This window comes from Lycium barbarum, chromosome 1 (assembly GCF_019175385.1).
Source record: "Lycium barbarum isolate Lr01 chromosome 1, ASM1917538v2, whole genome shotgun sequence".
In the NCBI taxonomy this organism is placed as follows: Eukaryota; Viridiplantae; Streptophyta; class Magnoliopsida; order Solanales; family Solanaceae; genus Lycium; species Lycium barbarum.
In genome coordinates this window covers 3,737,140-3,753,136 of record NC_083337.1, presented here as the reverse complement: position 1 = coordinate 3,753,136, position 15,997 = coordinate 3,737,140, and the positions used below count along the sequence as shown (strand labels likewise).

Here is a 15,997-nt window from a genome sequence, read left to right as displayed (position 1 = left end):
ACTATTTCCATTGTCTATAACTCCTTGAAATGTCGATCTCTACCTCAAAGGCAAAACTAACTTATGTCCACACTACAACTAAATTTTATACCTCATGGGCAACAAATTTTATTTTTAATTTTTTGTAAGTAGGGCCACTAAAACTTATACCTTATGGGCAAACAACAACAACAACAACAACCCAGTAAAATCCCACATCGTAGGGTCTGGGGAGGGTAGAGTGTACGCAGACCTGACTCCTACCAAGGTAGGACGGCTGTTTCCGAAAGACCCCCGGCTCAATAAAAGCATAAAAAGAAGTCAGATAAGGTTAGATAAGGTTAAGAGATTCGGATACGAGATTTAAAGCGATATGGAAATGAAATAATGCAAGCGACACAGATAATACAGGATAATCAGAGCACAGAAAATAACCGATAATAGCAAAAATCGGAGCAGATGACACAGGATAACCAAAGCACAGGAAATAACAGATAATAACAGATAATAGCAGAAATCGGAGCACAAGAAATTATATTGCAATAATGCGACTACTAATAAGAACGGATAACGAGACTATCTACTAGCCTTCTACCCTAATTTGGGTCCTCCAAACCCTCCTATCTAAGGTCATGTCCTCGGTAAGCTGTAATTGCGCCATGTCGTGTCTAATTACCTCTCTCCAATACTTCTTCGGCCTACCCCTACCTCGTCTGAAACCATCCATGGCCAACCTCTCACACCTCCGCACTGGGGCATCTGTATCTCTCCTCTTCACATGCCCAAACCATCTCAATCTCGCTTTTCGCATCTTGTCTTCCACCGAGGCCACCCCCACCTTATCCCGAATATCCTCATTCCTAATCCTGTCACTCCTGGTGTGGCCACACATCCATCTCAACATTCTCATCTCGGCAACTTTCATCTTTTGAACGTGAGAGATCTTAACTGGCCAACACTCCGCCCCATACAGCATAGTCGGTCTAACCACCACTTTGTAGAACTTGCCCTTAAGTTTTGGTGGCACCTTTTTGTCACATAGCACTCCGGAAGCAAGCCTCCATTTCATCCACCCTGCCCCAATACGATGTGTGACATCATCGTCAATCTCCCCGCTGCCTTGCACAATAGACCCAAGGTACTTGAAACTACTTTTCTTCTGGATGGCCTGGGTACCAAGCCTTACTTCCAAGTCAGCCTCCTGAGTTGCTTCACTGAACTTACACTCCAAGTACTCTGTCTTGGTCCTACTCAGCGTAAACCCTTTAGACTCCAGAGTATGTCTCCAACACTCCAGCTTAGCATTAACTCCGCTACGAGTCTCGTCAATCAGGACTATGTCGTCCGCGAAAAGCATACACCATGGTACGTCACCTTGAATTTGCCGTGTCAATCCATCCATTACCAAGGCAAATAAAAACGGACTAAGAGCTGATCCTTGATGCAACCCCATCACAACTGGAAAGTGCTCTGAGTCTCCTCCTACTGTCCTCACCCTGGTTTTGGCTCCCTCATACATGTCCTTGATCACCCTAATGTACGCCACAGGTACACTTTTAGCCTCCAAGCATTTCCATAGGATCTGTCTTGGAACTTTGTCATAAAAACTTATACCTTATGGGCAACAAGTTTTATTTTTTATAAGAATTATTAAGTAGCCAAAAAATTCAAGATCACTCCTTTTGATATCTTATTTCTACCAATCTTTCCCTATTCTATCACGTCTATCTTCATCCAAGGAGAAAATTTAGTCAAGTATTGGAAATTATAGCGATTCTATGAAAATACCTTTAAGAAAAAAAGATTTTTATGTTCGCACATGAGAGTATGATCTAGTAATTGATAAAGCGAGTTGAGAATCATAAAATTTAAAATCAAATTCCAGGAGAGGTGAAAAAACCATGTGATTTCTTTTCATATGTCCAAGCTTCTGTGAAGGTAACTCGTAAAACTAATCGAAGTGCGTGCAAGTTGATCAGACACCATCAATATTAGAAAAACAAAACAAAACCTTTTGTTTTCTCCGTACTGTATCAGTTATATCATTAGGTGATCTAAAGGCAAACTTGCTCATATATGTTGCCAGTATGCAAAGAAGAATTCTTTTTCTATATATGTTGTCCATAATGCATAGTTATCAAGGTGCCTTAATTAATTTGTTGCATAGAAATGTGTGGCAAGCTTTGAAGTGCATTAAATTGCCAAACCACCCAACTTCTCATCTAAGCTCATTAATAAATAGTAGTGATCATCTCTCCAATCTCCCTCTCACTTCATTTCTTTTCTCCGTTGTCACAAACTTAGGCCAAGTGTGTGGCAAAGTGAAAGAAAAGAAGAAAAAAAAAGGAAGTTCCAATTATGGGTGATTTGACACAAAAAGGTGCTTTAGAGGATGAAAATTATGGAAGCAGTAGCAATCGCAGGGCTGAGACAATGCTGAGATTGCTGCCTATGGCTCTATGTATAGTGGCACTTGTCATCATGCTCAAGGATTCCCAAACCAATGACTTCGGTTCACTTTCTTACTCTGACCTTGGAACCTTTAGGTAACTATTTTTCAGTCAGTTTAAGTTTTATGCACTAATGGTATAAGATATTTTCGCAGTTAGATCATTGTAAAGTATAAACAGATAAATCTCTATGATAAAATTTTGATAATGGTGGGTGGTGGGCGCTAGAAATCGCGTGCGCCTTTTTGGCTGCCAGACAGCTTACAGTACAAAGGCCATAATTTTTGTAGGGTTGTCTAAATGATTAATGGTTTGAAGAGTTGGAGACTAGATTCAAAGATCTTTAATATAATATCTTATCCACAGCCTAATTCAATATATATTGGGGGTAGTGATCGTTTGAAGTTAGGCCTTGTACGCACTCATTTGGAACTCTAGTCCGTCGTGCAGATTCCAACATTGTTTGGTTCTAAGGCTCTCCCAAGACTCATTTATACTTATTACTTCCAATAATCATGTATACATATTATCACGTTCAAGTGATATTGAACTAGTATTTAGCCCCTTACAATACGGTATGCAAAACGATATGATATATATATTCAATATCGCACTTTTAACGCCTTCAAACTTAACAAAAATTTCAAAATCGCTATATCTAACCTATTATAATTGGTGATCTGATGCAGGTACCTAGTACATGCAAATGGAATTTGTGCTGCTTATTCCCTTGTATCAGCTATAGTTGCAGCTCTTCCTCGTCCTACTACCATGCCTAGAGCCTGGATATTCTTTCTCCTCGATCAGGTTATTTTCCCATTTATTTCTACAGCATCCATCTTAATCCAAGTTTAAGATAATAAAAAGTGTTCTGTATCTGGTTCTGCAATAAGCATATTCTTTTCGAGTTTAACTAAAAGCTTTAATACACGGGAAGTGTAAGAACTCTTACCGTTTTACACCATCATGTAACTTAAAAGATAGTGATCGACTAGGGGTGGTTAGAGGCGGATCTATAATTGGAAGTTTATGGCTTTCTACAACGACATTAAGTTAATATACCATAGTAACTGAGTTCATAATCAAATACTTACAGATATTTTGGTGAATTTCTTAATACATATACATAGTTTAGACAAATGTTATTGAGTTCACATGAACTCACAAGTGACATTGTGGATCCGCCCATGACTAGGGCACTATTGATAAATGAAAGAAATCATTCTTCTTTTTGTATTTCATACTATAATCAGACACCTTTGATTCATCGACATTGGCCTCGGTGTCTCAACATAACCCCATCCCACCGGCCCTTTATGGAGTTAGCAGATCAAGAGATATAATCCCCCAATATAATGAAGAAAGGAAGAAATGTGTAAGGCCCTGTTAAAACGTAAAGCACTAAAGACTTATATAACATGATAAAAATGATTATCTTCTAGCACAAGATTCAAAGTTGGTTAAGTACCCATAATAAGTGGAATTAATAACTTAAAAAGTAATCCAGACAACCAGAGTGGCTAAGCCACCTTGCTCAATTGACACCCCTTGCTAATACATTGAATCTCTCTGACTTTTCTGTGTATTTACTTCTTTATATTTTTGACACCCCTTAGTGAAATAGGTTAAATTATACATATGTTGAATAGTAGATATTTTACACTCACTAATAAAATTCTAAGTACTACTTAAAATTACTTGCAGATCTTGACATACATAATAATGGCTGCCGGAGCTGCATCAACAGAAGTGGTATATTTGGCATATAAAGGGGATACTGCTGTTACATGGAGTGAAACATGTGGTTCATTTGGAGGTTTCTGCAAAAAGGCCACTGCATCTGTTGCCATCACATTCATTGTGAGCCTTTGCTATGTTGGGATTTCTTTGCTTTCATCTTACAGGCTTTTCAGCAAATATGATGCACCAGTTGGGCACTATAATAACAAGGGAGGTATAGAGATAGCTAACTATTGAAATGAATGAATAAATGGTCATTGTATCAAGATGTCCATGTCTGGCTACTAGTTTTTTGGTTTCACTAGCCTATGTACACTACAGAATGTAATAAATTCTACTTCCCCTATTTCATTATATATTGAGATATTTGACTAGCTCAAAGTTCAAGAAAAAAAGAAAACGGCAATATGTCTCGAGATCCCACGATAGTGTCCTGATTATCCTCTAGATGCCTTCTGAAGGCCAACTATTTAGGGTGTGTGAGGTTGATAAAAAAATCAGCAAAATCAACTTTCAAGTGGAGTATCCACTATCCACGTAGTCATATACAATGGTTTATTTGTTCCAACGGTGTATTGCTTCTTTTTTCGGACCAAACATGTAAAAACAAATTGAGTGAAATTCTATTGTGTTGCCAAATAAGAAAATTTAGCCTAAATAATGGAGTTACAAACATATTTCTTACAAATCTAGCCTATAAGTATGACACAAAAAATTAATGAATTTATAAAGGTAAAACAATGCAGTAAGTTTTATTGTTAGAAAATGCCACATGAACAAAAACATGCACATGACAGTGAGTGCATCACTCTCGAATTCATGTCGTCCAGTGGAATGAAAGCTAACCCAATAGTCAGGCTCAAAGAGTAATTAACTGAAATTAATTTAGATATAAATTGAACAAAAGGTGTCAAATTTAGGAAAGTCCCAAAAGTATTATGCCAAAGAAAAACTATTAGTAACACATATAGGAACTTAGGAAGTACCGATAAAGCTTGCTCGATTTATGCTAATTTTTTAAAAACTAGCTTATTAGCAATCCAAAACCCTATTAGTGGACTAAACTAAATAAAGAACTGACAATAAATTTCAAAGTCTAAACACTTCCACCTCCCAATCTGACTCAGATCACAATAATACAACACGAATGACCAAGATATTAGTGTTAAAACTTAAACTCCAAAGAAAGAGGGATTTTTTAAAGCATTTACACAACAAACTTGAGATGGCAATTAAATTGCATCTAATATGAATTCCATGCGTAATTTCGCAAGAGATGAAAAATAACATTATCAAGGAAGCAACACGAGTCATGAAGATTTTAACATAAACAGATTCTCCACAAGACCTTGTTTTTTTAAAATCTTCTACAATACTAACCACACTGAGTTTGAGTTGAACTTGCCATATAGACTAACAACACACGATGGCCATGCTGAAAAGCACAAGTTTTAACAGTGGCTATTACGTTCTTAACATCTACTTCCACAGGAGCAGCACACTATAGCTGCTTTTCAAAATCAATTGCATATTGACACAGAGATGGCTTCACGCATCAGCGAGCTTCATACTGCACAACTGCACCAAAACAATGTATCATTAGTACACACTGGCACTTGTGAAAATGAACAAGGATCAAGAAGAAAAAGCACAGAGAAAAAGATACTGTAAGTTGTGCTTCAGTCCTAATGGCAAAAAGTGGAGAGACGTTTCAAGGTAGTGTTTACATCCTGATTTGTAAAACTGTTAATAAGATTCTTGTCCTTTTTTTTTTTTTTTTTTTAAATCAAGAACTGTTAATAAGATTCTTGTCCTTGAAACCTTGTAACAGGCAAAGCAATTATATGCATAATGATAAAATCATCTTAGGGTTGCAACTCGTTATTTATCTTTCTGTTCTTCCATCCTATCACAGTTGCTATCAGCCAAAAAACTTTGCAAACATAACAGGCCAGTGGCAGACTTGGTGCATAAGCGGCATATCCAGGGTCGCCTGCTAGTACGTATATGTTTATACTAAATTCAAATCTTTTTTTTTTGATTAAGCACCGGGTGTCCGGGTCTCTTTGAGCCCCGACTAATCCCGGGGGTGCACAGGCCCTCGGCAAGGAGTTTCCCGCAAGTGCACCACGGGTAATTCAGGGTTTTACCCCAGTCCGATGGCCCTCAGAAATTGTTTGCACTCAGTGGGTTTCGAACTTGAGACCTTGAAAGGGAGCAAACCCCAAAGCTCAAGCCAATTACCACCAGGCCAACCCCTGAGGGTTTATACTAAATTCAAATCTATTGCCACAAAAGAGTAGTAGGTGCAATAATATTCAACTTCCTCTAATAACATATTCGCCTGTGAACAACCTTTATCAGTTTAACATTGAAAAAATAATAATTAATGAGACTCTGATGTTGACAGCAGATTAAACAAACAAATCATATCTTCCACCAGATTCAGCTGGAAATTCACCTAAAATGCCCAAAAAGAAAAAGCTAAATCACCAATAACACGATTCGTGCACAGTTTGCAATAAACGTAGATACAATTTTATCCAAAAATATTCTTTTGCTGCTTAAATTTGTCCTTTCTGTCTAATTTCAACCACATATAGTCAATCAGTGAATCAGGACAACTACAACACTATAATACACTAACATATTAGGGACACATATGAGGCAAGAACTTAATATACTATTTAATTGTTGACAAGTTCCATTTTGTCCTTCAGCATTTAGCAAGCATTTACATAATAAACACACAGAAAGAAAAAACTACAATTCTAAGATTGTTGTATTTAAACCTTTTCTGAGAGTTCTCTTTAACAAGAGATACCACATTAAATGACTTCGATAACTCACTAGAAGCAAATCAATTCCCTCCTGTGCCAGCCCCAGTAGGCTAATCGGAAAGAGAGTAACGCTTGAAATTTCAAGTAACAATATTACCACACCTACTCAATTTCACTCATCCAAATTATAGGACTTTCTGAACATTCCATCTTCCTAAGAACAACCAATCCAGTCCAACACTCCTTTTAGATCTCACTTGAATAACCTAACTGAGTTAGAACAAAGTTAGATTAGAACAAACAGAAACACAAGCCTTAAGTTACTAATCCATTCTTAAGAAAAATTCCCTAATGGAATTGAACCAATACAAGGTATTCAAAAGTTTTTTTTTTTAATTCCTACAATTGAAATATAGTTGTCTGAGTCAACTTGCTCGAGTCCTTGAATCGACTGATTTTTCTAATGATGTGATGTCCAAACAAATCATCCAATTTACAGCACTTCCTGAACATTCCATCTTTCTAACATCAACCAATTTAGTCAAACAATCCTTTTAGTCTCAAATGAATAACTTAACCGAGTTAGCACAAACAGAACCACAAGCCTTAAGCTACTAATCTATTCTTAAGAACAAATTCCCTTTGGAACTGAACCACTACAACATCAAAAGGGGCAGTTTCCTACAATATCAAAAAGGGCTCTTTCCTACAATTGAAACTTAGCTGTCTGTGTCAACTTGCTCGAACCCAAACAAATCATCCAAATTACAGCACTTCCTGAGCATTCCATCTTTCTAACATCAACCAATTTAGTCCAACAATCCTTTTAGTCTCAAATGAATAACTTAACCGAGTTAGAACAAACGGAACCACAAGCCTTAAGCTACTAATCTATTCTTAAGGAAAAATTCCCTTTGGAACAGAATCGCTACAACATCAAAAGGGGCCGTTTCCTACAATTGAAACTTAGCTGTCTGTGTCAACTTGCTCGAATCCTTGAATCAACTGATTTTCCTTATAACGTGATGTCCAAACAAATCATCCAAATTACAGCACTTTATGAACATTCCATCTTTCTAAGTCAACCAATTTAATCCCAACATTCCTTTTAGTATCAATTGAATAACCTAACCAAGTTAAAACAAACAGAACCACAAGCTCTTAAGCTACTAATCTATACTTGAAAAGAATCCCCATTGCAACTAAACAACTGCAATATCACAAGGGGTAATTTTTTACAATATCAAAAGGGGTTCTTTATGAACATGGTGTCTGAGCAAGCTTAACTCTATCCACCAAGGCTTGGACATGGAAAGAGATCACCTGTTTTTTTTTTATTTTTTATTTTTTGCGCTATTTGAACCAAGACCACATGGGTCACAACCCTAATCATTGACAACTCAACCACACCCTTGGGTGCTCAAAAGGGGTTGCCTACAATCGAATAGCTATCTAGGTCAACTTGCTCAAATTCTTGAGTCAAGTGATTTTTCTTATAATGAACAAGCTTACCAAAATCCCTAAATTAAGTAATTGTTTATTCATAACCTAGTGTCTAACCAAAGCTCCCACAAATACCAAAATCGAGCGAATACCAACACACAAAATCAGAAAAATAAATTTAAGAGTAACAAAGCGTAAGAGAAAAAAAACACTTCTGGCTTTCAACCCACTTCAACGTTGGCTGCTCAAAAGGGGTTGTTTCCTACAATCTAAATATAGCTATCTATAGGTCAACTTGCTCGAACCCTAGAATCAACTGATTTTCTTATTACCTAATGTCAAACAAGCTTACCCAAATCCCTAAATCAAGTAAATCATTTTTTTTTTCATAACCTAATGTCCGGCCAAATCTTCCAAGAACACCAAAATCAAGCTAACATTACAACAACAACAACATACCCAGTGTAATCCTACATGTGGAGTCTGGGAAGGGTAGAGTATACGGAGAGCCAACTACACACCAACAAAGAACTCGACCTTATCAAGATTTCTTATCATTAAGTTCTTCACTTGTAATAGTTAGGTTCTAGTTGTGGTTCCATCTACTTAACTTTGCAATAATAGGTAGAGAGGTTATTTCCAATAGACCCTATGCTAAAGGAAAAAATCTAGCTAATACCAACACATAATAAATCCAAAAAAAAAGGTATTTAAAGGGTAACGAAGCATTGAAAGAAAAGTAATTACTTCTGTGAGTTCGCTTCTTGTAAACGGTTACACTGTATCACATCACCAGACTTTAGGGTATTTTCCTAATTTAAGTAAATTGTTTTTCTTGATAACCTAAAGTCTAGCCAAAGCTTCCAAGAATACCAAAAATCAAGCTAATATTACAACAACAACATACCCAGTGTATTCCTACAAAGTGGGATCTGAGAAGGGTAGAGTATACGCAAATCTTACTCTTACATCGTAGACAGGGTCGGATCTACTTGGGGGGCAGGATGTTCCACCCTCGGCAAAAAAAAAAAAATTACATGTATATATAGGGTAAATTTTCTGTGTTTATGTGCATATATTAATTTTTCGAACACCCTCAGCAAAAAATTACAGCTTATATTTAGTTTTTTTTTTCCGAACACCCTGAATGAAAATCCTGAATCCGCCACTGCTCGTAGAGATAGGGAGGCTGTTTCCGATAAAAAAAATTACCAAAAACAAAATATTAAAAGGGTAACACAAAGCATTAAAAGAAAGTTAATTACTTCTGCGAGTACGCTTCTTGTAGAGAATACGATAACCACATTCACGACACTGTATCACATCACCAGGTTTTAGCGTATTCTCCTGTCCACAATCTGCAAAAAAAAAAAAAAAAATCGTTAAACCAAAATTGAACAAAGAAAAAGAAACAGTGCAAAGAAGAAATTAGGGAAGAATTAATAGTAAGTAGTACCTCCACAGATGTAACTGACAGGTTCAACAGGTTGAGAATCCATTGATAATAAACCCTTTTGTGTTGACTTGGAAGGTGACAATTTGAGTAATTTTTGTGGGGTTTTAGGTTATTATATAGAGGGTGTTTGTAAGAGGATTAGTAGAACTTGTTTGGGCTGGGCCAAGTTATGATCTATAGTCCACTTACTTGAAGGGGTTGGGCCATGAGGTGATAATACTTTTTTTTTTTTGCGCGGATTGTTCTTTTTTTGCGAAAAGTTTGTCTTACAAGGCAAAGTCTGTTGTCTTCGGTATAAGTTCTATGTAACTTTTTCCAAATAGGCATAGGTTCATAGAAAACTTATGTCTTGCGAAATTATTATTATTTTCGACTCTGTTGGGTTTCGAACCCAGAACCTCGGAATATTTTCGGTCACTTTTTTAAGGGAAGGACAAAAATTAAAGACCAGTGAATTCAGGGTCAAAAATTAAAGGCCAGTTCGTATGAAGGGAAGTCGTGCAAATTTCCCGTGATAATATTTTTTTTTGTGTGGATTGTCCTTCAAAGGCACTGGTCTTTAATTTTTGGCCTTCTCCTAATGCCATGAGGTTTGGGGTTCGAATCTCAGTTCAGTTAAAAAAAAAATCGCAAGGCAGAGTTTCGTAGCAAAATTAGGCCCATTCGGGCAAAAGTTAGGTCTTAAGGCAGAGTTTTACAAAACTCTACCTCTACCTTAAGGTAGAGTTTTGCCTTATGCCTGAAGGCAAAACTATGCCTTAAGATAGAGCTTGTCTTATGCCTAAAGGCAAAACTCTGCCTTAAGTAGAGTTTGCAGTCAAACTCTGCCTGATAAGGTAGACTTTGCAGCCAAACTCTGCTTTGTAATTCTTTTTTCTAATTTTTGACTGAGCGAGAATTCGAACCCGGAACCCAGGAGTTTTATGCGAAGGACAAAAATTAAAGACCAGAAATTTGAGGGGGGAAATTAAAGACCACCCCCAAATAAGGGCAATCGTGTAAATTTCCCATGAAGAGAAGCTAGGGGTCTGGCCCTAGCTCATGACCCCTAAGCACTTCACTCAATTGGTAAAAATGGAGCGGTTAGCTAGCCACTTTTTTTATCTAATTTTTAATGTTTAGCCACGTCTGAGACATGGCGGAACTATGTGCAATTTAGTGGTGCTCCAGCACGCGTTAAGCCCGATGTAGACTAGGTATAGTTATATAAGAAATATATAAAATTTGGGTATAAACGTTACAAAAACACCCTGGAAACCAATAACACAACTAGGTGCTTTGGTTTCCAAGTGGAACTTAGAGGCTTGGGCGGCAGGGGACTTGTAGGGGTGTCAAAAAAATATGAAAAACCGACCGAACAGACTGAACCTAACCATACCGAACCGATTTATAGGATTTTTTAAATAAAACCGCGGATTTTTATTCAAGCTTATAACCGTCCCGAACAATTAGGGTGGTATTTTTAATTTATAAAAAAATCCGAAAAAATCCCGAACCGAACCGAATAGCCTTACATTGAGAAATATATTTTATATATTATAAATAATTGAATATATAAAATATATTTTATAAGTTATGTTTCAATTATAAAAGTGAATTTGGCCACTACTGGACTTTGGGCTTTTAGTACTTGATGGGTTTAGTTCAAAAGGATATTTGGCAAACAAAATTTCATTTCAACAGAAAGAGAGAAAATGATTCTTGGATGTCACATAGGGAAGATGAACATGTACTCGTTGGTGGAATAATATTGTGACTCTATGTAATTACTTGTGCTTATACAGTGACCAAAGATGCTAGAAAGTGAAAAGAAAATTTCTCAACCAAACGAATAAGTCACCTTGACCATCAAAGGACTGACAAGCTTTTAACTGAAAAATGAAATTTGTTTCATTTGAGATGTTTCTAGCTGCTATACGGTATTTCATTTCTGAGAAAGCACATAAACCGAGTTCATGGATTATCCAGTTTGAGGATCTGCTTGGCTGAAATTACACTTATTTTTTCTTATCTACATGGTTTAAAAACTTAAAAAATTAATAGATTCAAGTCACTACAACACACTGTATCTATAGCTACGAAATCTAAGCTACGAATTTAAAAATCGTAGCTATTACCTAGTAATAGCCACAAAAATTTGAATTCCATAGCTATCTACAAATTCATAAAATTTCTTAGCCACAAAAATCAAATTGACATAACTAATTCTTCAATTTTGCTATAAATGCCAACAATCGTGGTAATAATTACCTAAATAGCTACAAATCTATTGCTACAATAAAATTTTGTAGCTAATCACAAGTTTTTGCCATGCGACAAAACTTATCGTAGCAATAGTAACCTTTTAACCACAGTAAATATTTGAAACAAAATGTTGTAGCTAAATAGAATTTTTTGCTTCAAGTTATAAAAATTCGTGGCAATAGTTAAGTGATATAGCCACGAAATTTTTGCTATAACAAATTTCGTAGCTATTTATCAATTTTTGCCACGAGTTAAAACTTATTGTAGCAATAGCAACCTTTTAGCCACAATAAATCATTTGAAACAAAAGTTGTAGCTATATAAATATGTTTGCTTCAAGCTATAAAAAAAATTTATGGCAATAGTTAAATGATATAGACACAGATTATTTGCTATAACAAAATTTCATAGCTAATTATTTATTTTTGCCACGAGTTAACTTAATGTAGCAATAGTAACCTTTTAATCATAAAAAATTATTTAAAATAAAATATTGTAGCTAAATAAATATTTTTACTTTGAGTACTAAAAAATTATGGCAATAATTTGCTTAATAGCTACAAGTAATCTATCATGACGATTATAGCCACAAAATTATTGTTATGACAACATTCGTAGTTGATCATTATTCTAAATCACTAGTTGAAATATGTTATAGCAATAGTAATCCTCGAGCTTTGAGAGAGAAACCAAATTTCAGAGAAAAAGGGATAAGGGATTTTTTGATACGATATTTTATCAAAACAAAGAGAGGTTTAGTTGAACTTATGGGGGTTTGTGGAAAAAAAAACACTTATGGGGGTTATACGTCCAGCTCTAAGGAATGCACCTGTATATGTCAAAGTTGCACAGCGTACACTTTGGTCCCCAATATGTTATATATGTTTATATGTTGTTACATACTAATATATGTAATTTTCTTTGTTTCAAATTCTATTCCTGCCAATTAATTAAATAATATATCAATATAGAAAATAAAAATGACAGGTAGAATAAAATTTATTATGAATCTAATAAGTGTTTTAAAAGATGCGGGCACAAGGTGAGGCGTTTTTTCTAATACGGGGTAAGGCGTAAGCCTTAAGGGGCTTCATTTTCCATTGCAAATTGTTATTTGACTCGAACAACATATTGAACAATACCTTTATCGAGCTAGTGTAATTAGAGGTGTTCATCTTTCTATTCAATTCAATTTTACAAGATCTTAATTTTAAGTTTTAAATAAAATTTAAATAAATAGGAGGTTATATCTAATTAACTTTGATTATTAATTAAATCAAATGTAAATAAAATTAATCTCAATATTCCTAACTCAAACTTCATCCTGATCAAGTACTTCAAGAATTGTTATTAATTCGAACCTATTGTATCTAAACATTGCATTTAGTGTAATTACAGTGGTTCATTGTTCGATTCGATTCAATTTTACAAACATACTTGTAAGTTTCAAATATAATTTGAATAAATAGTGATTATATCTAATAATAACCTTTGATTAGGTAATTATATCTAATTTAAAGTACAAAAATTCACTAAGTCTTACTCAAGTTCATCTTAATCAAGTGCTTCGAGAATTATTAGTTGACTCGATCTTATTTGATCGGGACAATACCTTTATTAATCTAGTCTAAATATGTTTTGATTGTTTTTCTTAATTAAATTTTACTTGGTCTTACTTGTAAGTCTCAAATATAATTTAAATAAACAGTTAAATTATATCTAATTAAATTTAATTGACTACTTATAATGGATTTAAACAAAACTTCCACTATAACATTATACCTACAATCAAACATCTCTATAATTTTCAGTCGTTATAACAACATTTCGATATAACGGTCTGATTTCTCCAGCACCAATTTTTCATATTATATTTTACTTATCTATAACAATTAATAACATTCTACCTATAACAACAATTGTCACACCCCATTTTTAACCCCGGAGTTAAATTTAGAGGTACGACATATTGGTGATTCCTGTTTTTTGTTGTTTGTTTGTTTAAGGAGTCGCCACCTAATTACTTATGGTGAATTAGGACACCTAAATTTATTAAAGTTATTTTTTAAAGTTAGCTCTGTTTAAGGTCTGCGAAACTTAAGGTTCTAGGTAAGGGTTCAATTAGTCTAAAGGGAAGGTATTAGGCATCCTTTAAGACCCATTAACAATGGTTAACCGACCGGACTTATGATTAGTTAGGCTAAGTGTAAATATGGTATTATAGAAAAAGGAAAGCAGTTTTGTAAGTGTGGCTAAAGCCATAAATAGATATGTAAAAATAGAACTTGTAAAACAATAATAATAATTTGTATAAAAGAGTATTTTTAATGCTGTTTTGACGAAGGTATAATAGCGTTGTTTAAAATAATACTTGTAGAAAATAGCAATTGCATAAAAGAGTTTAGTCAAAAATAAACTAAAAGAAAACGGGACATGTATGTTTATATGTGAAAGAAATGACTAAAATTTAAAGAGTTATTTAGTAAAAGCTTTGAAGGTTGTTCTAGACAAATACATATTTCTAAGTGTTGGAAAGAAACTAAAGTGAAAGAATTATTCGTTGAGTTAGTTTGCTTTTTATTTTTTCTTAGAATACGCTAATGTAGTGTGAGATTTGTGACACTTCTAAATAGTAAAACATAAATTATGATTCCTTTGACTCAAAATATGAATTTGCTATTGAAAATCAATTATACCAAAAGTAAATATTATAGATTCTATAAATAATTAAAAATGAAACTTCATGGAATTGATTATTATTAGTTTCCTTAAATTGACTACCCATTATTCATCTAAACTCCACTAATTTGCTAAAGTTCATCTAGATTAACAAACAAAAGAATTAGTCATACAACAAAGATTAAATACACAACGATAAAATAGAAGAGCAAAGAAATTAAAGGGGCTCGATCCATTTTTAGGACTGCCGCGACTAAACTACTGTTTGGCTCAATCCTTTTGGACTGCTGCTATTCGCTGCCAATGTGATGGGCTTTGGCCCAGAATTATCCCCTTTTTTTAGAGTGGGTTGACTCGAGAGGAGGTAGCATGATTGTTCGATCTTGCAGCAAAGTTGAGTCTCATTCGAGACTCCTCACAATCCCCGATGTCATGCAAAAGAAAGGAGAAGAAATTAGTGCGAGGGTATAATTCCTATAATGTACAAAAATCATCATATCTGGGAAACTTAAGAGATGATTAACATGTGCCAAGATATATTCAGCCTAAAATATAAGAACTTGCAACTGGAACTAAGTGACATGTGAAGAAATGGGCAAATAAGCGATACACAACGACCACTAGCGTAATTCCAAACGTAGCAATTAGCACAGCTATAAGTAGCAGCAAAAACATCAACTGTTTTATCGAACGTAAGTAATATCCACATAGCGGCCAAGTATAACCACATCTTTCTCGACACAGGTACTGGATTAACACACAGATGCAATAGCTATTTGTAGTATAGCAACAGTCAAGAAAATGGCAACAGCAGCTGGCTAAAAGTAATGACCAAAGTATCGTTGTTTATACCAAAGTTCAGCAGTAGCTATTTTATCAAATGTGGCTCACAAACCCAACAATAAAGCAGCAGCCAAAAGGGACAGAGGTGTTTGGTTTTGATAACTCAAAGGGAAACAATCCCTTTGCAGGTTCATACAATGTATTTAAGGCAGCAAGCAAGGATTTTCTGAAGAAGAAACGTATGCAGATACAGGGGAAAGGGAAAGGGATCAAACATCGTACACTTGGATTTTATTTTATTTTTTTCATTCTGGGCAAGACATATGCAGCATGTTTGCATATCATTTTCCACAATATATATGCATATTTAACACTAATGAGGATGAGACAAAGGTCATATGCAATGAAAGGTTTAAGTCCTCTAAATCCGAGACACAAACAAT

General features: G+C 35.0%; 2 protein-coding genes across 2 annotated transcripts; one reads left to right on the top strand and one right to left on the bottom strand.

Moving 5' to 3' along the window:
• Positions 1–2,237: 2,237 nt before the first annotated feature.
• Positions 2,238–4,543, top strand: LOC132602256 (CASP-like protein 2A1). The gene is made up of 3 exons (XM_060315428.1): positions 2,238–2,525; positions 3,119–3,236; positions 4,134–4,543. The coding sequence occupies exons 1-3, from the start codon at positions 2,338–2,340 to the stop codon at positions 4,404–4,406; spliced, it is 579 nt and encodes a 192-aa protein (XP_060171411.1). The 5' UTR covers positions 2,238–2,337; the 3' UTR covers positions 4,407–4,543.
• An 832-nt stretch (positions 4,544–5,375) lies between these two features.
• Positions 5,376–10,007, bottom strand: LOC132629446 (DNA-directed RNA polymerases II, IV and V subunit 12). Its single transcript, XM_060345080.1, has 3 exons — positions 9,849–10,007; positions 9,658–9,750; positions 5,376–5,747 (listed from the first exon to the last, which is right to left on the bottom strand). The coding sequence occupies exons 1-3, from the start codon at positions 9,889–9,891 to the stop codon at positions 5,725–5,727; spliced, it is 159 nt and encodes a 52-aa protein (XP_060201063.1). The 5' UTR covers positions 9,892–10,007; the 3' UTR covers positions 5,376–5,724.
• Between the last annotated feature and the right edge of the window lie 5,990 nt (positions 10,008–15,997).